Source organism: Bombus pyrosoma, linkage group LG3 (assembly GCF_014825855.1).
Source record: "Bombus pyrosoma isolate SC7728 linkage group LG3, ASM1482585v1, whole genome shotgun sequence".
NCBI lineage: Eukaryota > Metazoa > Arthropoda > Insecta > Hymenoptera > Apidae > Bombus > Bombus pyrosoma.
Genome location: NC_057772.1, coordinates 10,736,100 through 10,763,579, shown reverse-complemented (window position 1 = coordinate 10,763,579; position 27,480 = coordinate 10,736,100). Strand labels below are relative to the sequence as shown.

The 27,480-nt window shown below is 30.2% G+C and overlaps 6 protein-coding genes across 10 annotated transcripts; 3 read left to right on the top strand and 3 right to left on the bottom strand.

The window, feature by feature from the left end:
* Window positions 1-4,083, bottom strand: LOC122565805 (pickpocket protein 11). The gene is made up of 8 exons (XM_043722164.1): window positions 3,583-4,083; window positions 3,185-3,376; window positions 2,914-2,995; window positions 2,572-2,811; window positions 1,539-1,766; window positions 1,215-1,399; window positions 762-889; window positions 1-142 (listed from the first exon to the last, which is right to left on the bottom strand). Exons 1-8 carry the CDS (start codon window positions 3,690-3,692, stop codon window positions 42-44), a joined length of 1,266 nt encoding a protein of 421 aa, XP_043578099.1. The 5' UTR covers window positions 3,693-4,083; the 3' UTR covers window positions 1-41.
* LOC122565800 (tRNA pseudouridine synthase-like 1) lies at window positions 1,612-6,471 on the top strand. 4 transcript variants are annotated; one of them, XM_043722156.1, is made up of 6 exons: window positions 1,612-1,768; window positions 4,980-5,117; window positions 5,216-5,350; window positions 5,417-5,563; window positions 5,645-5,879; window positions 6,007-6,471. In XM_043722156.1, exons 1-6 carry the CDS (start codon window positions 1,761-1,763, stop codon window positions 6,247-6,249), a joined length of 906 nt encoding a protein of 301 aa, XP_043578091.1. In that variant the 5' UTR covers window positions 1,612-1,760; the 3' UTR covers window positions 6,250-6,471. The 4 variants fall into 4 exon arrangements, with proteins under 4 accessions (XP_043578091.1, XP_043578092.1, XP_043578090.1 ...); XM_043722157.1 differs by lacking the exon at window positions 1,612-1,768 and adding an exon at window positions 4,371-4,518; XM_043722155.1 differs by lacking the exon at window positions 1,612-1,768 and adding an exon at window positions 4,525-4,698.
* On the top strand, window positions 6,342-7,309 carry LOC122565802 (dual specificity protein phosphatase 19). The gene has a single exon (XM_043722159.1). The coding sequence runs from the start codon at window positions 6,342-6,344 to the stop codon at window positions 6,921-6,923; it is 582 nt and encodes a 193-aa protein (XP_043578094.1). The 3' UTR covers window positions 6,924-7,309.
* On the bottom strand, window positions 7,005-18,549 carry LOC122565794 (vigilin). Its single transcript, XM_043722143.1, has 23 exons — window positions 18,486-18,549; window positions 18,313-18,381; window positions 17,128-17,330; window positions 16,833-17,048; window positions 16,545-16,751; window positions 16,235-16,450; window positions 15,979-16,162; window positions 15,587-15,901; window positions 15,389-15,498; window positions 15,152-15,308; window positions 11,625-11,800; window positions 11,397-11,528; window positions 11,171-11,317; window positions 10,953-11,111; window positions 10,738-10,872; window positions 10,417-10,635; window positions 10,207-10,342; window positions 9,967-10,118; window positions 9,755-9,883; window positions 9,563-9,673; window positions 9,305-9,502; window positions 8,973-9,191; window positions 7,005-8,887 (listed from the first exon to the last, which is right to left on the bottom strand). The coding sequence occupies exons 3-23, from the start codon at window positions 17,287-17,289 to the stop codon at window positions 8,666-8,668; spliced, it is 3,702 nt and encodes a 1,233-aa protein (XP_043578078.1). The 5' UTR covers window positions 17,290-17,330; window positions 18,313-18,381; window positions 18,486-18,549; the 3' UTR covers window positions 7,005-8,665.
* A 279-nt stretch (window positions 18,550-18,828) lies between these two features.
* LOC122565796 (glycerol kinase) lies at window positions 18,829-22,494 on the top strand. Of its 2 annotated transcripts, none has more exons than XM_043722145.1 (10): window positions 18,829-18,847; window positions 19,411-19,505; window positions 19,896-20,154; window positions 20,267-20,490; window positions 20,599-20,805; window positions 20,892-21,002; window positions 21,080-21,333; window positions 21,420-21,625; window positions 21,735-21,866; window positions 21,944-22,494. In XM_043722145.1, exons 1-10 carry the CDS (start codon window positions 18,844-18,846, stop codon window positions 22,027-22,029), a joined length of 1,578 nt encoding a protein of 525 aa, XP_043578080.1. In that variant the 5' UTR covers window positions 18,829-18,843; the 3' UTR covers window positions 22,030-22,494. The 2 variants fall into 2 exon arrangements, with proteins under 2 accessions (XP_043578080.1, XP_043578081.1); XM_043722146.1 differs by lacking the exon at window positions 18,829-18,847 and adding an exon at window positions 19,024-19,233.
* On the bottom strand, window positions 22,346-27,035 carry LOC122566076 (flagellar attachment zone protein 1-like). Its single transcript, XM_043722800.1, has 15 exons — window positions 26,915-27,035; window positions 26,245-26,356; window positions 26,085-26,183; window positions 25,618-25,796; window positions 25,201-25,364; window positions 24,952-25,124; window positions 24,812-24,872; window positions 24,615-24,741; window positions 24,288-24,430; window positions 24,104-24,215; window positions 23,751-24,032; window positions 23,209-23,679; window positions 23,088-23,138; window positions 22,912-23,010; window positions 22,346-22,826 (listed from the first exon to the last, which is right to left on the bottom strand). Exons 2-15 carry the CDS (start codon window positions 26,339-26,341, stop codon window positions 22,707-22,709), a joined length of 2,178 nt encoding a protein of 725 aa, XP_043578735.1. The 5' UTR covers window positions 26,342-26,356; window positions 26,915-27,035; the 3' UTR covers window positions 22,346-22,706.
* Between the last annotated feature and the right edge of the window lie 445 nt (window positions 27,036-27,480).

Sequence of the window (27,480 nt, the reverse complement as noted above, 5' to 3'; positions counted from 1 at the left end):
TTGTTCACGTTCTAATACTTTAATTCATGAAGATTTGGATTTTACGCTATTCTGTCTCGACGAATGAATAACCAATACGGTAACTCGAAGATGCTTAAGATACTGGCACCCATGAAGAGACCAACCGCACTTCCAACAGAAACTAAAAATAACAAACAATCAAATAACGTAACGTTGTAAGATAATATGGTACAAGATGTTTCAGACATTGACAAATTTTAGAAACATATAATAATATTTGAAATGTCAGAAAGGCTTATTAAAAATATAAAGTCAAATTTATTTGGCTATTATAATATAATGGATACTAACTTCTCCATTCTAGCTTTATGTCCACACAAATATCAAAAATAAAAATTTGTCTACATGGTAATCATAGTAGAGGAATTCATATGTCAAACAATTGATAATCAAGGAAAATAATAATGAGTAATTCAACATAGTAATTATTTTACGATCTGTATATATCTTTATCTCAAAGAGAAAATTTGTTACTTTATAAAATAAATTTTTCTTTTATTCTGGCAGTATAGTTATAATTATATGGTTGTAATGTTCCATTAATTTATGTGATTATGTTTTCTCAATTGCTTCGTCAATGTCAGAAGAACAGCTTGTTTAATAGTTGATAAAAATAGCGCTGATAATGAAAAGATCTTTAAAAAAAAATGCGCGAGAAATATTCTTCCTCTACCTCTATCATATTTTATTACAATTGACTAAATAATTGTTACTATTAATTACTATTGTTAATCGTTTACCTATAACATCTAAAAGATCGTTAATCACATATCGACGATAACGCACCGTTGGATGTGATAGCAAGGTAAAATGAAGTCGTGCATACATTTGACTCGGAGTATCATATTCAGAAGGTTCCAATCGATTTCTGCAATACAAAATACTACTTATACTTAAAAGCATTATAAATTAATTCGTAAACAAATACAAATTAACAGATATTTTGTGTCCAATATAGTGCTTAGAAGAGATAAAATAATTACTTCCAAAAGAATGAGTGCTACATTGTACGATGCAAGCGATCTTAGAATATTTTTATATTTTTAAGATATTCTACGCTAATTATCCCTCAATTAATGCCTTTCTTCAACTCCACAAGTGCGTTCAAACGTGTTCATACATAAAATAAAGGGAACTATACTATCTTATCCAAAACATTCGATGCGAGCATAATATTTTTATAGGATTCGTACACGAGCAACAAAGTCCCTTCGCAATCCGGAAGACATCCTTCGTCTTTGAGCGATTGTAAGTCGATATTCGTTTTATTGGCTATTATGCAGACCGTCTCGGTGCCGTTGCAAGCTCTTGCCCCTTGGGGTACGAGATAATAAAAATTCACGCACCCGCAGAGCTTTATCATTCGTTCTATAATTACCTAGCGATAAATACCACTTAATTTATTAGTGCCGACATAAGACTATAAATCATGCTCCGTCGGCCAACAATGGGCAAGGATTATTGCATATTCGAAAACACATCAGTGTAGTTACGACGAAAAAGAAAGATTGACGTACTTCCAGATAGCACGAGTCGCTACTGTAAATGTTAAATAGATTGTTCGCTCGTATTTCGTCGCGAAACCGACAGCCCCTGTGCTCAGCAGCAATATTCTTCACGCCAACCTCGTTGAACGTGTCTTTCATTATGAACTCGACGCGGGTCGTTTTTCCGGCTTTTATACGTATCTCGTCCATCCCCACATTGTTAAGCATTGGTAACTTCAAATTATTCAAAAGATGTACCTGTAAGTGTATAATTTTTGTATCCAGTATTTCTTTTCTTTTTATTTTGAAACAGCATTATAGTAAAACCAATATAGTAATTTATAATAGGCTCTCTAGTTTGATTTATAAAGTAATACGTACCATTTTGTGCATTGAACTTATAATTAAAAACTACTTTTGAAGAAACATGTTTGATTAGTATTAAATTTCAAATGATGCAAGCCTTTAACTGATTGTCTCGAGGATATAAAAAGGATCAAATTTTATCAATTTGTATTTCTTTAAAGCTGCTTGATGATTCATTAATGGTGTATTGCATATCACATGAACGCGTCCTCAGATAATTGATGAAGCTAACTGTAATGCACATGGAACATTTTATCAAAAGATAACTGTGATTCCCTGATCAATACTTTCTTTTGGGACACTCAATATTGTCCCCTCTATTGTTTACTCTTCCAAAAACACGTGAGGAAGTGATTTGCTTATTTAAGTATTAAATTAATAACTGAATTATAGCTAAGATTTTTTTTAATAAAATTAACATTAAATTAATTAACTTGTTAACCATCCTTTTAAGTAGGGCGAGTTAAATCGCCACTCAGATATTATTAGGTATAACAATTTTTTATTTATACATCTATTTTTAATGCTATTTTTATTAAAAATTAAGTATATCATGTTTATATCTACAAAGACTAAAATCGACCCAACTAAAATTAATTTGTTTTCATTAAGTTCTAATTCTATAATTATACTAGTGTTTGATTAAAACGTGATCCAGTTAACTGAATAGAAATATTTTTAAAAATCAAGTACGAACTGTGAATCCAGCGAAAAGATATCTCTTCATCTTTGCATCTAGTCGAATATCGACGATAAGATCGCCGTACTTCACGGTGCGATTCACAAAGAAATGTACGCCAGGTTTCAAATGGAACGTATTCATCGCGATGCAATATCCCACGCCAGTTTTCCGCAGTTCCTGAAATTCAGTGCAGCAGTCGAATTTTACGTTGTTCCACGTGCATTCCGCTAAGAATTCTTCGCAAGGAACACGCATCTGTGATAAATAAAAGTAGAGAGATACATATTTGCAGTATTTCAACTTTAGCGCCCGATAAGTGTGATATATCTAACTGCAAGAGAATTAATAATCATTCACCTCTTGATAAAGAGACAAAAGATCTTCCGTCGATGCACGGAGGAAATTCGGGTTGGAATAATTGGTGAACAATCCCGGGTTTCTTAAAAAAAGGACAGATATCATTTAGAAAATAACAAATTTTTTATATTTTAATTCGTAATATAAACAATTACGATTTCAAATATAATAATATTTTAAATTGCTTAATAGTAAAACAAATTTCCTGTAATTAAATTTTAATCATAATGTAAAATGGTAAAATATTTCTTAAACTAAAATTTTAACGTACCTTTTGAAATATTTTTTAATGGCGGAAGTGGAAGTAATGCAAAAAGCGACCGTAGGAAAGGGTGTCTGCCAATCAACATATGTAGTCTCGGTAGTTAAAGCAACAGGATATTGAATATAATTTCTCACTACATCCTTAATCATATTTGCACAACCGTACCAAGATAGTGCACAAAAAATTAACCAAAATAATCTGTAAATTAGTTGTAAAAATGTAAAGTTCCTTCGTCATTATTTAGTTAAAATTATTTCTATCCCACTGTATTAATTGTATATTTCATATTATAAATTTTCAATCTACATAAAAAAAGAAGAGAAACTTAAAACATTGCATTGGTACATGTTAATAGCGTTAATTGTGATTTTTATAAATAATAATTTTTAAATAAACGCGTTTACCTTTCTATATACGAAAGCTGATCGTTCACAAGATATTTAACACCGTGGATAGTACAATTTGTTAAATATTGTTTGATAATTTTCCACCACCAAACGAATTTTGCCTTCATTGTTATGCTAAACTAACGTACTAGATTGAACTAATCGAATTAAATAAACTGCTTTCCTAATTATAACCGAATCGATTAAATATGGTACGAGTTATTTCATAAATTATACAAACTTTCTGATTTAATCACTGGATGCATGCATAAGTTTATAATTATTTTATTACTCGAGCTGAGCTTGTTTCATGCATTATTTTATATCTTTAGAGATCAATTGAATAGAATATTTCATTTTTATATTGTTTCATTTTTATTGCAGTAAGTATAGATAATTTAAACTAAATTAAATAAGTTAACAAAAAATTGATAGTAATTCGATAGGAATGGATAAAAGATATTTAGTCATTTTTTATCGTTTCACTATAATTACAATAACTAAAACAAAAAATAAATTTTGTAAAATAAGATATCAATTTCCCTTCTCATTATGTTCTTTCCTTTTACCAATATATATATATATATACATATATATATATATATATATATATATATATATGTACATATATGGTAGTATTAATGTATTTTCATAATAACAAATTGTAACGAATAGTAGTAGTAATAGTAAAAGTATTTGTTGCTTCATCCGTACATTAGTCAATGTTTCAGATATAATATTAACCTGGTATAGTCCAACAAGTATACAAAATATACAAAAACTAAACTGTAACAAATATATGAATTTAAAATTTCTTAATAATAAATAATTATTGATGTATTTTTTTATATTACATTTATTTCATTTTTATTCTCTAAGTATACATCTTGCAGACATGTAATAGGTATTTACAAGCATGTAGCACGTGCACATGATAGTGGAGTATCGGTAAATGTATGTATATTTGCGTATATTTTGAGGTTAACTATTCGAAAATAAGTTGTATATCATAAATTTTACTAATTATTGTTCAATTTATATTAAGTAATTAAAAACGCATGTTGCATTCGTTTTAAATTAAAAAAAAATGACAAGATATTTTATTAAATTTTCATACCTTGGTACACTATACAGGTACAATTAATCATATCATTTATAATCATAATCATATATCTATTTTTAATAATTTATATTGGACTCACATTCATGTTTGAAGTTACTTCTTAAAAGTTATATTTTCTGTATTTCTATACAGATTACAGTAAGTAAAGAATAAAATGCAGAATTTAAAAATGAAATTTTCTATAATACCAGTTTTTAAGATATTATAATACAAATTATGTGTAAATATATATATATATATATATATATAAAATACATATCTTTTATTAATTTTATTTTATTTGTATATTTAGTGGAATGCAAAAAAATATAATTAAAAATGCAAATATTCAGATGCATGATATTGATACCATTCAAGGTGCTATAGAAAGTGCTTTCTCGACATTGACTCCAAAATATGTAGTATGGCCAAGATTAACTTGTTGTAGTAGGTAATGTTTCTACATATTGTCAATTTTATTTAATATTATATTGCAAGATATTAATTATATACAGATATGTGATTAATATTGGTGAAACAAATTTATAGAACAGATTATGGTGTACATGCGATGCATAATTTAGCTCATATTGATATAGAAAATAATCATGATTTTATTTACAATCCTGACGAGACACTTAAATATGTTAATCGGTATCTTATTAAATGCGGTCACAATATAAGGTAATCAAATATTTAATAATTCCTATATTTTTTGATCATTAAAAATTAATAATATATCGTTTTAAGGGTATTGGAAGCAATTCCAGTAAAGAATACATTTCATGTAAGAAAATGTGCAAATTCTAGAACTTATCTTTATAGAGTTCTAAGAGCTAAGAATAAAAATGATCACAGAGTTCCTATAATAGAAATGGATCATTGTCTGCACCTTAGGTATAACTTATGTCTATGGACAATGTTTAGTGTTTTATAAATTAAAAATTTGTTATCAATCTTATGAAGTATTTGTTACAGGTCAGATACTTTTGATCCTGAAAGAATAAAACGTGCAATACGACTTTTTATGGGAACAAAAGATTTCAGAACATTTTCTGCAAAAGCTATATCAGACAGACCAATTAATTACGTAAGGAATTTGAACAGTTTAACTTTTGAGAAAGGTTCTCCACTTATGCCATCTGATCCTCTCTCTGAAAATTTTGAATTTTGGGAATTTAAATGTTCATCACAATCTTTTTTATATAAACAGGTATAATTAACAAATATTATTTTATATAAGAGAGAATGTATGTAATGTTCATTACAATAGATGTGTTAATAATATTAATACTTTTATTTGCAATATGTGTGCTTTTCTAATAAATTATTTTTTGTAGGTTAGACGAATTGTAGGTACTTTAATTGCTTTAGGTACAGGTCAAATAACAGAAAAAGATATAACTGTAATGTTACAAGTTCCTGGCCATCACAATTTTCTACCTATTTTACGGGCAGCCCCATCAAATGGTTTATTTCTTTTCAATGTAGGATATGACCAAAAGTACTTAGATGAACATGTTATAGAATATAAAATATCCGATAATGGAATAGTCATACCATTAGATGAAACCGAAATATAATATACATCTAGGAATGTATACAAATATCACCAAATAATATTTCTTAATCAATTCAATTATTTTTTTTTAAATACTAGTAAAGTATATTGACAATGGATCTAAACAGTCTAGTAAGAAGTAAAAAATTACAATTAAAAAAATGCAAGACTATTGTAACCAACACGCTTGGTCAAAAATATGTAGAGATTGATGGAATAAACACAGAATTGTCCTCTACTGCTACACCATTTGTCATAGATGATAGACCAGACTTACAGATTGCACATGTAATACAAGGACTATTCTTAAGTTCCCAAGATCCTGTTGTAAGCAAAGAAATCTTGCAAAAACGTAATATTCGTCATGTTTTAAGCATTGGTATTGATGCATCAGTAAAATTTGATGACATCAAATATTATTATTGTGACTTGTTAGATTTACCTGAGTCTGATTTACTCGTAGCAATTAAGAAATGCATTAAAATCATACACGAACATCGCGATGAAAATATTCTTGTACATTGTAATGCTGGTGTATCTCGCTCACCAGCAATTGTTATATCTTATATAATGGCTTATGAAAAAGTATCTTACGATGATGCATTTAATAAAGTAAAAAGTGTAAGAAATTGTATTAAACCTAATGAAGGATTTGTACAACAATTAAAAAAAGCACAACTCTCAAATATATTATAGTAGGTAATTACAAATGTATTGTATTAAAATTTATAAAATTTAAATTTATCACTGTAGAGAATAAAAGGAAAAAAAACACTATTTTAACAATAGATTAATTATGTATATATATTGTTACAGTAGAATTCATGTATCATGACATAATGTGTACAGAGAATATTATTTCATAATTACAATTACTTTGTATTTATAATTCATTAGAAAAGGTACATTCATGCACAGCATCTATCAAATTTTTAGCCAAAACTAAGCATATTAAAATTGCTAATTCTGGCATTTTTGTATAAACTATGCATTGGAGATGACATATAAGTCGTCGTACCAAGTAGTTTTATAAAAATTACTGTAAATCTAAAAAATATAGATGAATTTCTGTATACACGATAGTATCTATTATTTTATTTGTGATAGTAGTATATTATTGTACCTGTAGTACAATAGCTATCATATCGATTATATATATAATAATAATAATAATAATAATAATAATAATAATAATAATAATAATAATAATGTAATTATTATCAATATTTATATAGTGTATACATATATATATGTGTGTGTGTATATATATATATATATGTATATTTATATATAATTATGTATAATCTAATATTCACATTCCTCCAACAATTGAAATGAGCTGTCTTGAAGAAAATAGACAAGGCACTTGAACCGAATATCTTTTTCTTAGCTAGTTGGCCTCATAAATAGTAGAATGCAAAAATTTGCACATCATACAGCAAACAGTAAAATAGAAAGAATAAATAAAATTAGCTATTCAAAGAATATGACGTATCGCTTGCATTATAAATATTCATGATTCTTTTCTTTTAATGACGCCAATGATCTCGTGTCTCGTCTTTGATGACTGCACAAGAGAGCAGTACAAAAATAGCAAGGCCTTCTAAAGATTATGTTCCCCAATGCACATTAAATCCAGCATTTGATAATATACATGACCATATTTATCTTTTGTTGGCAGATTCATTCGCTTTATAGCGCAGTGAAATTTGACGAATATAAAGCGATCTTATTAATTATACTAGCTATAAAAAAGCAGGAAATTATATCTAGGAACGTTTTCCTTAGAAAGACCTTAAAGTTTCACATTTCGCAAAAAATTTGTGTAGACTCTAATATCATTATAATGTGGTTCAAAAACAGTTCCACTTAAGTCCAACATAACAAAAAAATGCAATTTATATGTACAAAAAATATAAATAAATTAACAAAACATGCTTGGTTAAACGCAAACGCATTTAACCACGCAATCCATACGGATAGAGACAATCTGAGATATATATAATATACATAAAAAATTAGTTCCTACGAAGCCACAGTCTTAAGTACAACATATCTGTACCTGAAAGGCATATCAGCAGCAATAAAAGTTATGAAGAAATCGGATATTTCTTTGACAAATGAAATTACGCGCAATTTGCGTCTGACTGTATGTGTGAATATTTCTAACATGGCAATCAACCTAAAATCATGCGTTACAGTTACAGATACATAGGTAATTAGTATATGAACTGTAAATATAAACACCATCGTCAAACGTTATGTAGTAAACCAGTATCAGAGTCCAATAGAGTGGCCAGGTCGTATGCAGCAACATCAGTAATGGAACAGGGAACCACCTAGCACTAATGTATGTACCCTTCTGTATGGTTTGTCAGAGGAAAGTTACCATATAATGTTATCTTATATGTTTCATTGATTTTTACACTATTTAAGTATTAACGTTTCACACCCCAAGGACCATCAGGATTAGTTACAGGTACGTGAGAATATCCGGCAAATTGCGGAAATTCTTCAACGCTAGCGGTGTTCGGAGCACTTTGTTGTTGCTGTTCCCAAGGTCCTCCTTTCACTACAAACCCGGAATTTCCAGAATTCCTTTCATCGCGTTGAGGTGAACGTAAATTTTCGCGGTACTCATTTTCTATAACATCTTGAATCTGAAATTTAATGAATATTATATAAAGAGAATCTTGTTTATCATAATTTATAAAAATTTGTATATATGTTTCGTAGTGAACTTACATATTCTTCTTCTAAATTCAATAAACGATCTTTTGCATCAGCTACATTTTCTTCCGTACCCACAATTGTTACAATATTGGGATCAGGATCGGTTTTCCTTGGAAATTTAATATCAACTTTAAACTCATCCATTATTTTACGAATATTTCTTCCTTTCGAACCGATTAAACGCGAATGCACAGCAGCATTTATATGCACTTCTTCTTTCGTCAAGTCATTCTAAATTATACAAAAAAAAGTAGTTTTCATTAATAATCATACAAAAAGTGATATTTTAATAAAAAATATTGATTTAAAAAGAAAATGATATTTCAGACAAATAATATACTTACTAATTCGTTAACAATTTTCATGATATCGTCTCTTGCGGTGCAAGCATTTTTTTCATAACCAGTGATTGTAATGATATGTTCTTCTGGATCACCTTTACGTGGAAAATTAATTTGAACATCATGATCACTACGTATTTTATTAATCACGGCCCCTTTTCGTCCAATTATCTTTGGATGATATTCTGGATCGACTTCAATCTAAAATAAAATGCGTTGTTTTATTTTAAAATGTTTATTTATAAATATAAGCAATCGTACCTTTAATTCGAACGACTTCAAAGCTCTATCTTGACGTTCAGCTTCCAAAGCTTTACACTTATCGAGTATAGCTTGTTTTGCATTTTCAACACACGGTGGTGTTCCAGAAATCTAAGTAGAATATAATATTAGTCTAATATTAAACTGTACATTGATGTTACACTTTGATATTAAACATTATGTCGCATATACCTTAATATAATCAAGTTTTTCCTCCGCTGGAGATAACATGATATGAACATCATATGTATTCATTAGTTCCCGTACATCACGACCCTTTTGACCTATTATAGAGCGATGAAGATCAAACGGCACCTCGACCTAAAAATAATAATATAATTTATGAAACTTTTCGTCATTTGTCAAGCTATTTGATATGTAAATTCATCGATAAAAGTACTAACTTCTATCGTAATTGGTACTAGATCAAGCAACGCTTGTTTAGCAGCAGCTACATTCTCTGGTTGCCCAGTAATGCGAATAACATCACACGCTGGAACAGTTTCGGGAACTTCACCATTCTCACCGTTCATTTGCTCTGCTACACGCTGTTCATCTAAAATATGAATATTCCAATCAAAAGCTTGTAACTCTAAACTGGTAACATTCCTGTAACCCTTCTAAAGGAAATTTTTTATACCAACCATATGTATCCCGATCAGGGAATTTAATTTGTACATCATACTCAGACGTAATCATCTGCACTTTACGTCCCTTTGCTCCCATAACTGTACGATGATGTTTTTGAGGTATTATGCATTCTTCTGTTACCATTGATTCCTAGGAAACAACACACATAATTTATGTATAAAATAATTACGAAATTAAAAGAAACAAGAAGACATAAAACTTACTAATTCTTGTACAATTTCACGCATTCGTTGCTTCGCTGCTTCTATACATTCATGTGATCCTTTTAAAATTACTCGATCACTATCGACGCCAGCTCTCGGGAATGAAATTTGTACTCCTCCACATTCATCTGCAATACGATGTAATACGCCTCCTCTCCGAGCAACAAAATGTCTATGATGCTTCGGATCAATGCGAATTTCACCTTCAGTAATATTATCCTATAAAACAGATAAAACATAAACAATAATTTGATCCAGATAATGAAGAATAATTTTATGTTAAAGCGAATTTTAACATAATTAAAGATATTAAAGGCTTACGATTTCGCTAATTGTAGCTTCTAGTTCAGCTTTAGCTTTTTCAACAGCCTCTTTCTTTCCCATAATTGTAATTACTTCCTTATCCTGATCTGCTTCCGTTGGAAATATTATACGTGCTCCTGTGGATTCTCTTATCTATAATAAATAAAGCCTGATAAATTATAATTAATATATAATTATGCAATATAAGATATGCAATAAGTTAGCTCACAAACCTTTTTAATATTGGCACCATTCTTTCCAATAAGGAATTTATGATGTTGTACTTTGGCACGTACTTCAGCTGAATAGCTGGACAATTGTTTTTCATTTGTAAGCTCAAGCAACTGTTGTTTTGCCTTCTCAACATCTTCTTTAGGCCCCCTAATAGTTACCTATAAAGAACATTGCTAGATTAATGTTTAGTGTTGATAGTTTAAATTAAACTCTTTACCTTATCACTTCGACTCTCTGCTGTAGGAAATTTAATTGCAACGCCACCACAATCTTCCATAATAGAGTGAATTAATTTTCCACCAGTACCAATAAGAGAATTGTAAAACTTTGGTGGGATTACTATTTCATCCATAATAATATTGGCCTAATGTAAAACATTTACTCAATGCAATCACACAATTAACAACTTAATATTTGTTATAACATAACAATATAAGCATTACCAATTCATTTTGTATTTTTTGAATCATTTCTTTAGCTTTTTCTACATTCTCTTTCTTGCCAGTGATGGTTATAACATCGCTTTTCTCACCTTCGGCAGGTAAATCGATTTTAGTTTGTGTTTCTTCTCTGATCTAAATTATAAATACGGACAATTATTTTATTTATAATTTATGTTTTAAGATAATAATTACGCATGCATAATTAAGATAAGATATTTGAATACCAACTTTACGAATATTGACTCCACCTTTTCCAATAACAAACTTATGAAACTGCTTGAAAATAGGTACCTCTAAGACATAATTATTTTCATTGAGTTCTTTTACTAATTTCATTAAATATTTATGGCACTTATCTACATCCTCTTTAGGCCCTCTAATTTTTACTATATCTCCTTTTTCACCTGTAAATAAACAATTTGTTTAATTATTTCTTTTAGGTCTTTCTACATTTTCTTTTTTATAATTATAATGTAGTATCATGGACGAAGGGCCTAGGGGGTGTCGTGCGAATTATAAACAAGCGGTTGCGTGGTGGGGCTAAGACAAGAGATATGAGGCTAAAACAAAAGACAAGGGGTTGCTGAGGGACGATAAACGAATTAACAGGAGTATGAGTTGAGAAGCCAGAGAGTGCGGATTGCGTTGTCGAGATAATATTGTTAGCGTTGTTGAAAGAGAGTTGAATCTGTATTGACGAGAGTTGTTAATTAATTATCTAGTTGTCTTAATTATAATACGTTGTTACGATTAGTTCATGTTAAATAACTATTGTTTTCTATTTAATTAACATCTGTTTTATCCATTTATTATTAATAAATTAATTATAATAGTTTACGATACTACATATGGGGGGTTCGTGCCAGGATTGAACAAGACAGAAAACGAAACGTTTAACAGAACTATTCGTGTAGTAATTGTGAAATTGTGTCGAAATCAAGTTGAATCATTATCTATGATAGCATCAACAAGCGGTGAAGGGTCAATGGACCAGCGAGACATAGAAAGCGCACAGAGAACTGAGCGCGATCGAGATGAAAAGCAAAATCTCGAGAAATTGAAGGCGAAAAAGTTGAGAGCGCGCCTCGTTAGTTTGGGGTTGAAGACGACGGGAAGAAAAACCGAACTACGCGCACGGCTGCAGGCGGCCATGGAAAATAACGATACATCGTCGGAGGAAGAAGGTGACGACGAAGATGAGAACGAAGATGATAAAAAAGATGTGAGAGAATGCAAGAGAAGCACGCAAGAGATGCACCAGGACTGTGATGATTACTATCAAAAGACATGTGTTGGTTCGACATTGAGCTTCAAAGACGTTGAAGACGCGTTAAAGTCGTTTAGTAGTGATAGAAGCAGCGAAAATGTCGAGCGATGATTCGAATCGTTCGAGGAAATCCCAAGCACGTGCATATGGTCGGAAGTACAGAAGGCGATTTACGCGAGAAGACTGCTGAAAGGATCAGCGAAAATATTTGCTAGCTTTGAGTGCCATGCCAGGACTTGGCATGAGCTGAAGAGAGGACTGATTAAAGAATTTTCTAAAAAGATAAGTAGTCGACAAGTGCATCAGAGACTTAGAGAAACCAAAAAGAGAAGTGACGAAGCATGCTTGGCTTATATGTACCGCATGCTTGAAATAGCCAGCCATGCCGATATGGAAGAGGAGGCAAATGTGGATTACATTATAGACGGAATAGTAGACGAAGAAAGCAACAAGTCTACACTGTACAGTGCTACGTCCATCACAGAGTTAAGGAAAAGGTTAATCATGTACGAGGAACAGAAGTGTCGCAGAGCGAAGTCGGCCAAAATCGACAATGAGAAGCCCAGTCAATCTGGAGATGTAGTGAAGAAGACAAGATGTTACAATTGCAGTGACGAAGAACGCGTGTTTGCAGAATGTCCGAATAAGTCGAGAGGACCTAAGTGCTTTAAGTGCAGAGGGTACGGACACATCGCATCGAAGTGCGACAGCCTGAGCGAGTCCCATAAAGTTGTTTCTAGTGCGTGGCGTTATTGCAGATGAAGCGTGGTAAAGATGTTAAGATCAGAAATTTCGAATTGAGCGCGCTGATAGACACCGGTAGCGAATTAACTTTAATGCGAGCGGATCAGTATGTGAAAATTGGAGTGCCCAGATTAGGTCAGAAAATTGTCGAATTCCGCGGTATCGGTCCCGGAAGAAATTGTACACTTGGAGAATTTTCGACTAATGTTCTAATAGACGATGAGTCGTACGTTATAACAATACATGTAGTTTCAGACACTGTCTGAATAGTCGAACAATCAAGGCCTAACGCGAGTTCTAAAGAGCGAATGAAAAGCGAGAATGAAGCAGCTACGAGAAAATTGGAGGTAGTACGAAAACGAGCTGTCAATCTGATCTCTTGTTGGCGAAAGGCGTTTAACAAGAGACGTAAGAAGGTGACAACATACAATACGGGGGATCTGGTGGCGATCGAGAAGACGCAGGGCGGTCCTGGGCTAAAGATGAATTCGAAGTTCCTTGGGCCGTACCGCATGGTGAAAGTTTTGCGGAATAACCGTTACATGGTACAACAAGAAGGCAAACACGAAGGACCGCAAACGACCTCCACGGCGGCTGATCACATGAAATGGTAGGACGTTCTTGAAGTTAGTGATGCGAGTGAAATTAGCGATGATGAGTACATCTGAGAGCAGATGTGATTGTCAGGTATGGCCGAATGTAGTATCGTAGACGAGGGGCCTGGGGGGTGTCGTGCGAATTATAAACAAGCGGTTGCTGAGCATGTGCGTGGTAGGGCTAAGACAAGAGATATGAGGCTAACTAACAGGCTAATTAACAGGAGTATGAGTTGAGAAGCCAGAGAGTGCGGATTGCGTTGTCGAGATAGTGTTGTTAACGTTGTTGAGAGAGAGAGTTGAATTTGTGTTGACAAGAATTGTTAATTAATTATCTAATTGTCTTAACCCATTTACATCATGGCTCTACTTAAGAGGACTGATCCCTATCACCGCGCTCGGTCGGTCGTAGGTGCAGTAAATGACATCTGAATTCTTCATGGAGTTTATCGAAAATTTACTGTTCAAAACGATTGGTAGACAATGTTACTTCGCAAATATCGCGTCTTACATTCTTTATAACAGGGGAAAAAAGAAAAAATTGTTTATTTAAAAAAAATAAGAAATAAGAAATTAAATCATATTATTTCTCGTGGAATTCTTTAAAATGGTCAATACAATAAACTGATAAGGCGAGATGCTGACAAACGGGTCAAACGTGAACTCTCACATCTGATGGATACTTAGCGACTGAAATAAGAAACAGTCGCAGCGCGCGTAATAATCCGCGCTTAGATGCAAATGGATTAATTATAATACGTTGTTACGATTAGTTCACGCTAATAACCATTGTTTTCTGTTTAATTAACATCTGTTTAATCCATTTATTATTAATAAACTAATTATAATAGTTTACGATACTACAATAATATTACTATCCCTAAAATTATAACTTTTATATAAAATATACAGATCTTAAAGATAGGATTCCTTTTAATATAACTTTTTAATAATTTTTAAGTTAGTGGCCTCATATTTAAAACAACGAAAATATGCTACAATAGAAAATGATAAATATGACCTACACTCTAAATATGCATACTGAGCTCTTATTGGCTAAATGCCAACAAGAGCCGAGGTCTTTCAAATGTTTGTACCTGGCATAAATCCGAGTTCTAGTTATTGCATACATATATCACGCTACATACCTGGACCAGGAATAGTGATCTGTACTTGATTGAACTTATCTCTAATTTCTTTAATATTATCTCCCTTATTTCCAATAATACTAGGATAATAACGATGATCTATTATTACATCTTTCTCTTTTTCATTCTCCAGTTTTTTCACCATTTCTACTAACTCCTGTAACAAAACGGAAATATTACAACACAAAAAATTTAAATTATGTGTTATTTATAGAACATAAAAGAAGTATTACAAACCGTTTGAGCTTTGAGCACACCAGCAAGATTTCCTTCAATACGAATTACGTTACTACCATCATTCTCAGAGATATTAATTACAACACCTGTTCCTTCTTTTACTCGATTTACTATAAAAAATGTATTTAAAAAATAGACAAAAATAACTAAAATTTTAATACAAAATATGTCACATAACATAAATTTCAAAGAACTTACCATTACATCCATTCTTTCCAATAATATGTTTATAAAATCTAGGATCAACATTTAATTCTGTAAAAGTGAGCTTAGATATAAGATCACTAGCCATCACTTGAAGTTCATTTTGTGCTTTTTCTACTTCTTCAGGAGGACCTTCGATTTTGATTTTATCTTCTTTTCCAGTGAACTCTACATTCACTTTTGGCATTTCTTGCGTAATACGTTTAATATTAACTCCTTTCCTTCCTATGATATATTTATGAATCCAAACGGGTGCTTTCACCACAGCTGTACGAACACTATTCGCTTTTTCATATACTTTATTTAGTGCTATAATATTTGGTTAAGAAATGGATTAAAATAAAACAATATTATAATTATTTAAAGGATCATAAGCTCCAAATTACCTTGACCAAGCTTTTCCTGAGGTCCACGAAGAGTAATAGTTCCTGTAGGAGAATCTGGTGCAGGCATTTCTACACTCACACCAGTTACTTGTAGTATCTCTGCTATTGTACTACCACGTGGACCAATGACGTATTTGTGCTGAGATTTTGGAACTTCAACTGATACTATTGCACATCTCTTTTCCTAAATCAGAAATTCTGAAATACATATGGACCAATTTCTGCTTAATAATAATTTTTATCTAATCATTCATACCATATCTCTATAAATGGCTTCAATTTTTTGTTTTGCTGCTAAAACACCTTCTTTTTCACCAGCAATGGTGATTTCATCTTCTTGAACAGAAGCAGGGGGAATATTAATTCGAGCACCAGTGTCTGCCATCATGGCAATGAGATTCTCATTATGTGCACCATGTATAAATGGATGATATATTTTTGGCACAGATATTCTTTCAAATGCTTTTCTTGACTAATGAAAAAACCAGTGTTATACAAAATAATATAACCATATTATTTTTTCACTACAATTTAAATATAATGTAATTAAAATATAGTACTCTTACCTGTTCATCTGAAATCACTCTAATTTCATGCTCAGCCTTTTCTATTCCTTCTTTAGTTCCTGTAATAGTTATTGTATCTGACTGATCTTGCACAGATGGAACATTTATCTTTGTTGCAGTTGTTTTTTCTAGATCTTTTAGACGCTGCCCCTGTTTTCCAAGAATCCAACGATGATGATCCTTAGGAATGCTAATTTGTTTGCTTGCCTGCAGTAATCAAGTAAAAATTTCAAGTTTTTACAAATTGCTATTCTAATTCTAATATTAAATTTATTTATAATATGTAACCTGCGTCTGAAATGTTGTTAAAATTCGACGCTTGGCTTCCAACACTTGATTTTGTTTACCAGTTATTAGGAATGTTAGAGACTGATCTTTTGATGTAGCTATTTCAATGATTGTATTTGTCTCTTTCATTATTGTTTTACATGTACGTATGGATTCACGTTCTCCAAATTTGTCACTGTGATCAAATTTGCGTTCCTCTCCAGGTACACGAAACATCTAAACAATAAAATAGTAAAACAATGAAATATACAACTATAAAGGAAATATACATGTGTTACAACTAAATAATTTGTACCTGTGTAATAGTTATACGTCCAAGTTGTAAATTATTATTTATAGAGAAAATATTTAATTTTCCTGAACTTGAACTGGCTGACTCAGGAAGAACTGGGAATGTCTCATCATAGGTAGGTGGCTCATAGGCCGTTCCCTCTTCCATTACTGACTGCTGCTGCATGTTGGGGTTGTCCTGTTTCGTGCCAAGTCCTTACAGTAGCACTGTAATCAATAATTATTAATATATTTCTTAGATTACACATAAAATAACAAGCAATTTATTGAATAATACTTTAATTTTTAAATCAGAAATACATAAATTAAATTGCACTCAATTCAAAACAAAAGACAGAAAATTACTTAATCTAATTAATTATCAAATTTATTTATAATATTTATTAACACTTACATTTATATTACATGAAGTCACATACAATGGATTGGGAATCATAGTTGTGTAAGTTAAGATTTTTAAAAATTTGGATTCAGTAGTATATTTCAATTCTTAAAGATATAATAGTAATATAGCATAATTACTAAACGCAGAATTTTTCATGACTTACACCATTATGATCCTCAGCTCTCCATATATGTATGTATAATTTCATCACTTAAACTGATCATTTGATAATATTAAATAAATATATAAAGTGTAAATATAAATGAAAAAGAAAATGACAGAAGGAATATGAAAAAAATATAACATATATATTATTACAGGAATTTGGATGTCGAAAAATTTCTTTGTAAAATTCCCGTTTAATATCGTCTCTTAACATAGATTCTGACTTAATGATTTCACGGCTGACAAATGTAGTAAGAATTGGCAGACAGCGATAGAAATTCGTGACGATTAATATATTAAACGGGAAATGGAAAAACGGATTTAAGTTAAATGCCAGCATGTCAATGACCACGGAGTAGTTGAGCTAGTGACCACCATATGGAATGAAGTATTCACTTGACACGTCACAAGATCGCTAACCTTTTCGAAATAAATGCATGCATGTTGCATAGATCAAAAATAATGTTTGCGTATTTCTACATCGAAATAAGAAATAGGTAATCTAAGGCTGTCGTTATATTCAGATAGAGGAAGACAGGATGAGGAAAGAGATGAAAATACATAGAGAGAAAATGAGAGAGAGAGACAGAGAGTTTCGTATGGGCAGTCACGACATATCACGAAATACATAATACTTACTCTACCGTAATAAAGAAATCCGGCCAAGTAATAAACGTGTATTACGAAGCCAGTTTATTAGTGATTTGCCTGAAACATTTGAAAATTCACGGATATTAGACACCGAGATGACCACTTAATCTAATTTAATTATCATTGGGCAAGTAATTGTCCACTACTCTCACGAAACGTACGTCTTTCCTTACCGGTAACGCAAAGTGAAATGCGATAAATAGGTACTAGCTGGCTTGCAGAAAGTTACTATAATGCAGAGATGTCAAGCAGCATTTTCATTGCAAACCTTAGAATACAAATAACGCTAGTAAAGTTATATTCCAAAAAAAAAAATGTTTACACTTTTACACCTCTTTTTACGTAAAAACTACGTATCGATACTTAAAATAAATGAAAGAATTTACTTGTTAGAAATTCTGAAGAATAAATACATTCGCGTTTTCATACACAATACCAAATGTTTAATTTTTATAATGATGAAGTAAAAACTTTTTGTTGTTTAATTATTGTATATGCAGCTGAATTAAAAATAAAAAAATGAGTAAGAATATATTGATAGGAAATTTAATCACTAACAATGATTACATTTTAGTACATATATACATATATTTTTTACACCAGCATTTTATATTTAAATTTTGTGAAAAAAATATGAATATTCATCATTTTTATATTATTCTATAGCTATTATATTATATGTATATTCCTATACATATTACGTTTACGTAAAAAGGAAAAAAAACGTGCCGCGTGGAGTCAATATTTAAATTTATTTCTCTCATATTTAACAAACTTACAAAATAAGCGATATATTAAAATATTTCATTAATTTTTTTCTTTATTATTCACAGACTATAATGTTGTAAAAAATTAGTGTACTGTTTACTATAAAATAGATTCTAAATGCGATCAATGAAGAAATATACGGTAAAGAAAATGAATATGTAATTCGTTTAATTTTACTAGCAATGTACACTGTTATCGTTGATTAAGTTTTATATTTCAAGCGTATCATTATGTAACATGATAGAATAAAGGTTAAACATAGGTCATTCTGCGAATATTATATATGCTTAAATATTTTTTCCAATAACGAACATCAAGTGAGAAAAAGAAGGAAGAATATGCCTGAAAACATCAATCGCACGGGTCCATTCATAGGAGCAATTGACGAAGGGACGAGTAGCGCTAGATTCTTAGTAAGTAAACTTCATTTGTGTTTAAATTCAAACAATGAAAACAACTGTCAGCCAACTGAGATTTCTGAATGGAATTTGAACTCATACAGACTGCGTTCATGCGGTTGTTTCTCCACAATATTTACTTTACGAATTGTTTTACCATTTTAAACTAAACGATAGTTTCCTATTTAACAATATTCCACATTAAGATTTTTATTTTAATTTCTGTTAGGTCTTTTTATGAATTTGTAAGTTAAAATTTATAAGTTGTTTTGATCGTTGTTTCATTAAATTTTTATTTATAATTATATAAAATTTGTTGTAACTTTATTTTATGATAAGTAGTAGAGTATGTATAGAAAAATTATGTATAATACAGAAAGCATAGTGCAATGTATTTTCTTTTAGGTGTTTGATGTCTTACGTAGGAAAGTAATAGCATCACATCAAATTGAAATTAAACAAAAATATCCACAAGAAGGATGGGTGGAACAAGATCCAAAAGAAATCTTAAAAGCTGTTATAGAATGTATCAAAAAGACTATAGAAAAATTAAAAGATATTGGCATGAGCGTGTCAGATATTAAAGCAATTGGGATCACCAATCAACGAGAAACTACTTTAATGTGGGATAAAAATACAGGAGAACCATTACACAATGCAATAGGTAAAGTATGTGGTTTGTTATTAAGATATTTTTATATTCATAATGTATATATTTAAACATATATCATACACATGTAAGAGTATTAAAATAAAATTAATATTATTTTTTATAGTATGGCTAGATATTAGAACTACCACAACTTTAGAAGGTATATTAGACAGTGTACCTAATAAAACAAGAAACAAAAATTATTTGAAACCTATTTGTGGTCTTCCAATGTCACCATACTTTAGTGCTCTCAAAATACGTTGGCTTATTGATAATGTACCAGCTGTTAAACATGCAGTTGATGAAGAAAGATGTGCTTTTGGAACAATTGATACATGGCTTATGTGGGTATGTCCATTAATTTATTTTTATTCATATATTATTACATAATATCACAATAATTGATTCACTCATAATTTATTTATCAATAAAATAAATCATATTTGTATCATATAGAATCTCACCAAAGGTCAGTTACATATAACTGATGTTTCAAATGCATCTCGCACAATGTTAATGAATATTGAATCATTAAAATGGGATCCTCTGTTATGTCAATTTTTTGGAATTCCACAACACATTCTACCTGAAATACGATCTAGTGCTGAAGTATATGGAATAGTTTCTAATCCAGAAGTTCTTGCTGGTGTACCTATAGCAGGCGTAAATATTTAAAATAATATATCTAGATATTAATTTTGTTTCAAATTTGATTGATTAAATTAACATACTTTACCTTTACATGTAAGTGTGTAGGTGATCAACAAGGAGCACTTCTTGGTCAATTATGCTTAAGGCCTGGGCAAGCAAAGGCTACTTATGGAACTGGTTGTTTCTTACTTTACAATACTGGAAATGTTGTATGTATTTATTTCTGTCAATCAATATATTGTGTAGTATACGTTTTACTGAAAACTAATTTATTTTATCATTTTAGAAAGTAGATTCGACTCAGGGTCTTATAACAACTATTGCATATAAGATAGGTAAAGAACCAGCAATTTATGCATTGGAAGGCTCAGTAGCTATAGGTGGGGCAGCTTTAACATGGTTACGTGATAATATACAACTATTCGCTAATATTACACAGTCTCAAGATATGGCAGAAAGTGTGAGAAATTCTGGAGACGTATATTTTGTACCTGCATTTTCTGGTTTATATGCACCATATTGGCAACAAGATGCACGAGGGTAAGTAGACCGTAATAATAATATTTCAGAGGATCGCTACTCCTATTTTTTGATATTGCAAATTACAAGATGCGTACATATTCTAGAGTGATTTGCGGCATCACTGAAGATACGCAACAATATCACATCGTCCGGGCAGCATTAGAAGCTGTCTGTTTTCAGACGAGAGATATTTTAGAAGCGATGATTAAAGATTCCGGAACGAAACTAACAACTTTACAAGTTGATGGTGGAATGACAGTAAATAATTTGCTTATGCAACTACAAGCTGATCTAACAGGAATAAATGTTGGTATGTAACATTTTTCATTGATATCACCTTTACCTGCAATGAACATATATATTTCATATTATATTATATTACTTATATTTTAATAATAACAATTTAATAATGTATATAGTGAGACCCAATATGGTAGAAACAACAGCATTAGGAGCAGCTATATTAGCTGGTATTGGAGTAGGTATTGTTGATATCAGCGATGTAGACGCGTCGCAAGTTACAACATTTTCACCAGAAGTTGGAGACGATGGTAATAATTCTTTTGAATAAAAGAATAGAATGCAAAAGAGAATAAGTTAATAATAATTTCATATATTTACATTTCAGAAAGAGATTTAAGGTATTCTAAGTGGAAAATGGCTGTCGAAAGATCTATGAAATGGGATTGTTCTACCACTTTAATAAACAATTAAAATAAAATAGTATTACTGTAAATAATAAAAAGGATAATACAAAATTTAATGATATTTAAAACAAAGAGTACATAAAAAGTAAATACTATCTTGTTCGAATCAGGATACATGTATATAGATTTGATTAAATATTGCAAAATGTTTAAATCTAATATCCTACATCGTTTAAATATGGACACAACAATCTGGAAGATAATAGAAATGGAGGGTCCAATATTAAAGTTATATATATCTTGTTCCAGATTCGAAATATATATATATTACGTATGTAAAATAGCCAAAATTATACATATGTTGTGTGTTCATCGATGAAGTATTATGTATATTTTGTTAATGAATATATTGGTTGAATGTATTATTATTATTTGTTATTGGAAAAACTTTTCTTTTGTGAATAATTGTTATGTGTTTACATATTTTTAACTATATCTGTAACTCTTACAAATAAAGTATATACTTATACAACTTATATACCTGCATAATTTAACCACTACAGATTGATTAGTGATAAATTAACATACTTGTAATTATATTGAGAAAATACATTTTAAGCGATTACGAAAAAACATATTGTTGAAATTTGAAATTATACATTTTGTAATAATCCTATATGTAATAATAATAATAATAATAATAATATATATGTAATGATCCTAATGATAATATTATATAAAATTTTATTTTTTAGAAATTTTTCCAGGAGTTCCATATTGAAGATTTTTCGTAGTTCCATATTGCCGTAATCCAGTGCCACGAGTTTTAAATATTTTTTTTTTCACCATCGAATTATTTTTATCCTATTTGTATAAAATAATATCTTAATTTTATTAATCAGATATAAAATATATGAAATTTCAAAGAAAACTTATCTGAAAATATTACTTCATTCTTTTTCTCCTGCTGTTTCCTTATTTTTATATTCGATTGCGTTATATTTTTATCTTGAGAGAAATTAGAATAGTTTTCTGTATATTCAACAATCTATAAAAATAGTATTATTTTTGCTTTATTTTGTATTATTAAAATTGTATTATGTAATACTAAACAATAAATTTCACCTTTGTTGGAGAATTTAACTGGAATCGAAGTTTCCTATTTTGTGACAATACCTATAATTATATAAATTCAATATAAATTCATTTATACACACAAAGTTAACATGTTATATGTATAACTTACATTTTGTGATTCATTGTTAACTTCTATATCACTAAAGTTATATATATCTTGTTCCAAATCCGACATTTCGTTTTTATCTTTAGATGTAGCTTTCGACTTATCTACATTTTCTTGGTCTTGAAATTGTTGCTCTTTCATTTTACGAACTTGACTTGTTTGCATTTGGCTTTCTATTTCTTTAATTCTTGTTTCAATTACATTATCGTTAGATTCTACTAGTGGTTGCATTCTTGCTCCCAAGTTTTCTTGCAGTTTGTTACTATTTGCTATTGTACATTGATCAGAATTTGTTTGTCTATTTTCATTATCTTTGTTCATTTTGTTTAAAGCTTCATTTAATTTTAAAAAGGCACAATGTTGTGTAGTTACTGTTTTCGTCATTTCTGTTAATTTAACATCATACTTTTGTTTTAAGGATGTTATTTCTGCGTCGTGTTTCTCTTTTAATAAGTTATAAGCGTGCTCCAGTTCCTATGTGCAAGAAATGAATTTGAGTGACTATCTGTAAATTTACAATTTTTAGTTATTTCTTAAAATTATACCTGTATTTTTGAATGCTTCTCTAAAATCATTCGTTCTTTTTCTCTTTCTAAGAATTCAATTGTTCTATTCAATTCTACTATCTTATGTTCGTTATCGCGTTTCATAATATGCAAAGACTGCTCAAGATTTAAATTACGAACTTGTGTCTCCTTTAATTCATTTTCTACATTTATGAAATCATTTTGCACGTTACGGTATTTATTGTCAATTATCTCAAGATCTTGAGCTAAACTAGATTCTAATTCTTGTCTCGTATTTAAATTTTCTTGTAATTTTTCGACCTATTGTGGGGTATAAAATGTATTTATTATACATAAAAGAATATTTAAAGGAAATCATAAGATCACTATACTTCTTCTGTTCTCAATTGCAATTGTTTTGATAGTTCTCCTTCCTTTCCGAATGACGTTTCATATTTTGAACTTAATTCTGTGTTGCGATGAAGCAAATCTCCGATTTTATTTCTGTTGTAAAACCAATAAAGTAACAGAGTTTAAAATATGTATTTAATTAATCTAAATTCACAAAACGCTTACTTGTATGTAGAGATCTCCTCCTGTAATTTTACAATTTTATCGTCTTTTTCAGCTAACGCGGTACTTAGGTCTTGTTTTTCTTCCGTAATCTTCTGTAATTGCACTTGCAGTTCTTGATTCATCGACGTGAGATTTTCTTGCTTCTGGAATCATAATCGCTTACAATATTTCACACGTTTATTACATCTATGATAACAATGGTGATAAAACAAGTAAAATATTTTCCTTCCTTCAGAGGAGACAAGATTGTACACGTCTTTCTACTCAAAATAGGAAAATTAAAGTAAAAAGGAAGAAAAATGTAGAGAAAAATATTATATTTCTGACCTTCATTAATTCTAATTTTTCTTCTGCATGAACATTGTGCAAATAATTTTTTTCTGAAATTGATTTATCCTTCATATCTTCGAATTGTTTTTTCAATTCGGTCTCAGCAATCATCATTCCATGTATCCTAATAATGAATTAGACAAAAGTTGATCATCACTTATATAATAAGTCATTCATAAATTTTTCCTAAGTACCTTTTCTCTTGATCCTTTAGTTTGTTTTCAATTGTACTAACAATATTTCTCTGTGCGTCATCTATACAAAAACATATTAACCAAAATTAAAACAAATATATTTAAACAAAGTTTCTAGTGAAATTTACGTATATATGTACCTTTCAATTTCATAGTACTTAATTCCTGTTGTAGCTTCTTCACCGTTAACTGTTGTGTAATAATGACGTCGTTATATAACTTTGATAAATTATCCTTGTGCTGCTGAAACCCCTTCAGGCTCTCCGATATTTCATCATAATAATTAGTAATTGATTCCCAATCGCCGTTCAATCTAGACATTAATACCTCTATAGCAATCATTCTTTAACTGCAAGAAATGTATAAATAATCTATGACAAGTATGTTACTGTTGCAAAATGTCCTCTTTAGCTCGCAGCTCGGCCTCGTGAGATGCAGAAAGTGAAGATATGGTTTCTTCAGCACTCTGCAGCTTCTTCTGCAATTTCTGAATCTTCCGTTCTTCAATTCCATACATTCGCCTCATTTCTTCCGTGATGGAATTTTCTTGTGTCTGTTTATTTAACATTTGTTCAATAATCAAACTTTATTCGATACTTTTCAATAATGACTTTTTAGTAGAATAAAAGACAATAGAACAATTTTGAATGTAATATCGTCCGTTTAATAAGTCTCCATTATTTTATAATATTTTTAGATTATAAACTTGTTTTCTTTTTGAATTCTGTATGTTGTTCCATTGTCTTTAAATGCTTGTTATAGATGCATGAATAAAGAATGGACGATAGAACAAAAATTATAGTCACTACTGTTTGGGGCAATGCTGTTCGAACACCCGTAAGTTTGTACCACTGTCCTATTAAGGTATTGACGAATTTTCCGCTTGGAGATGTTTTCTGAATCTTTTCGAGGCTCTCCTTATGAGGTGTTGAAATCTTTCGCTTTGTGCATTCTAAGTGCAATTTCACGTCTTTTCTAAAAGACCCTGCGGTAAAACATTTCATACATTTAGTATTTAGCTAAAATGATTTATGTCACTTTTATATAATATTATGAATATATCACGGATAATTGTGCAAATTTATATTTTTATAAATTAGGCTAAACGAATAGAGCTTAAACAAAGACTTGGTTCATCTATTAAAAATTACAACGAGTACTCTACTTTGGACATTTTACATATATTATGCATTCTGTATATCTTCGTACCTTTATACTTCGTATAAATGCATGAAAGTTTAACTATAAATTTATTATAATGAAAATATTATACCGCTACTTTGAGGAGTTTTCGGATGTCTAATCGGGCTATTTTGAGGAGTAGAGTCAATCCTACGTTTAACTTCCGACAGTATATCTTTCCTTTCAGATCCTACAAAACAATTACAACTTCACTTATTGTACAAGTCAAAATGTAGGTAGCTAAAGCTTACCAGCATCTCGTGGTGATCTTTGTAAATTTTTTGGAGTTATGTTGCAAGATGCGAATTCAAATCTGCGATTATCTTCCTCTTGCTGCATCTTTTGCATTTATTGCGATCGTGACTGAATTAGAACGTAAACAAAAATTAATCGACAATATGACAAACTTTACGTATTAACAATAGAATTCCTGTAATAATGATATTATATAAATATCATTAAATCAAAATGATTATAATATATAAAATTGTTTGCCTATATGGAAATAAATATTTCTATCAATAAAATTATTTTTCCGCAAAGATTATTATTTGATTGTAAAAAATATGGCAATTTTTTTCTAAAAATAGATATGAAATAACAAACGGTAGTAGAAACGGCCCTATAAGTAGGCTGATTAATTTCGGACTTTACTACGTAAGTAAGTACAAGCACTATCAATATCCTGTGCATTAAACTTTAATCGATATTACATGAAATACTAACATCTTTTAATAACAATAAAGTAAAACATTATATGTATACATATAATTTGATCGTGTTTTCTAGAGGAAGAAAAATTATTTAAGAACACACTTTTTAAAAATAATCTTTTCTCTATTTGTAGAGTTTAAATAGTAAACGTTGTAAATGCAAAAATTAACATTCATAATTTTATTAATTAATCTTATACATTTTTACCATTTATATTTTCTTCTTCTAAATGCATAAAGCTAATAAACTCTGAAAATACACGAAATTCAAGTAATAAACAATTTAAATATCAAAGTTAACAAATATGCATATGCTGTTTCCTTATTCTTCATTTATACCGCTTATATCACTTATTTCAACATCTCAATTGTAAGTAAAAAATTTCCCGTCTTTCTATTTTTATATTCATCGTAATCCTGTTCAATTAGTTACTGAACGCACGTGTTACAGTCGGTACATATATCAATAAAAATTTTATGATGTACAAGATTAATCATTGACCATTCAAATGGGTAACCATGCGTTAAATTGAATGCGCATCTTTATGGTCCATGTAACAATAACCTCTTAATAATCGACTACGTGTCAGGACTAAACCTTGTCGGTTAACAAGGGAGAGTCTATACTAGGAGTTCTTTAATAATGTATGTCTAATATTGTAGTATTAGTGATTAATGTATTAGATAATAATAATTTTCCAACAACTTCTTGAAATTGGTTTTTTAAAATGAGTCTCTGATGTTAGCTATATGTAAAATGAATAGATATGTTAA

Excerpts from the sequence above, each read along its gene's own strand:
- LOC122565794 (XM_043722143.1), bottom strand. The coding sequence starts at position 17,289 with ATGCAGCAGCAGTCAGTAATGGAAGAGGGAACGGCCTATGAGCCACCT. Across the intron at positions 16,752-16,832 it reads TAACAACATTTCAGACGCAG|GCAAGCAAACAAATTAGCAT; the intron begins GTTACATATTAT and ends TGATTACTGCAG. Across the intron at positions 16,451-16,544 it reads GAGTGATTTCAGATGAACAG|TCAAGAAAAGCATTTGAAAG; the intron begins GTAAGAGTACTA and ends TTTTTTCATTAG.
- LOC122565800 (XM_043722155.1), top strand. The coding sequence starts at position 4,652 with ATGACAAGATATTTTATTAAATTTTCATACCTTGGTACACTATACAG. Across the intron at positions 5,118-5,215 it reads AGATTAACTTGTTGTAGTAG|AACAGATTATGGTGTACATG; the intron begins GTAATGTTTCTA and ends ACAAATTTATAG. Across the intron at positions 5,880-6,006 it reads AATCTTTTTTATATAAACAG|GTTAGACGAATTGTAGGTAC; the intron begins GTATAATTAACA and ends TATTTTTTGTAG.
- LOC122566076 (XM_043722800.1), bottom strand. The coding sequence starts at position 26,341 with ATGCAAAAGATGCAGCAAGAGGAAGATAATCGCAGATTTGAATTCGCA. Across the intron at positions 24,216-24,287 it reads GAGGAGATCTCTACATACAA|AAATAAAATCGGAGATTTGC; the intron begins GTAAGCGTTTTG and ends GTTTTACAACAG. Across the intron at positions 23,011-23,087 it reads AGTTAAATTCTCCAACAAAG|ATTGTTGAATATACAGAAAA; the intron begins GTGAAATTTATT and ends CTATTTTTATAG.
- LOC122565802 (XM_043722159.1), top strand. The coding sequence starts at position 6,342 with ATGGATCTAAACAGTCTAGTAAGAAGTAAAAAATTACAATTAAAAAAA.
- LOC122565796 (XM_043722145.1), top strand. Across the intron at positions 20,806-20,891 it reads CTGGTGTACCTATAGCAGGC|TGTGTAGGTGATCAACAAGG; the intron begins GTAAATATTTAA and ends TTTACATGTAAG. Across the intron at positions 21,867-21,943 it reads ACCAGAAGTTGGAGACGATG|AAAGAGATTTAAGGTATTCT; the intron begins GTAATAATTCTT and ends TTTACATTTCAG.
- LOC122565805 (XM_043722164.1), bottom strand. The coding sequence starts at position 3,692 with ATGAAGGCAAAATTCGTTTGGTGGTGGAAAATTATCAAACAATATTTA. Across the intron at positions 890-1,214 it reads GAAGGGACTTTGTTGCTCGT|AAATCGATTGGAACCTTCTG; the intron begins GTACGAATCCTA and ends TTTGTATTGCAG. Across the intron at positions 143-761 it reads CGATCTTTTAGATGTTATAG|TTTCTGTTGGAAGTGCGGTT; the intron begins GTAAACGATTAA and ends TGTTATTTTTAG.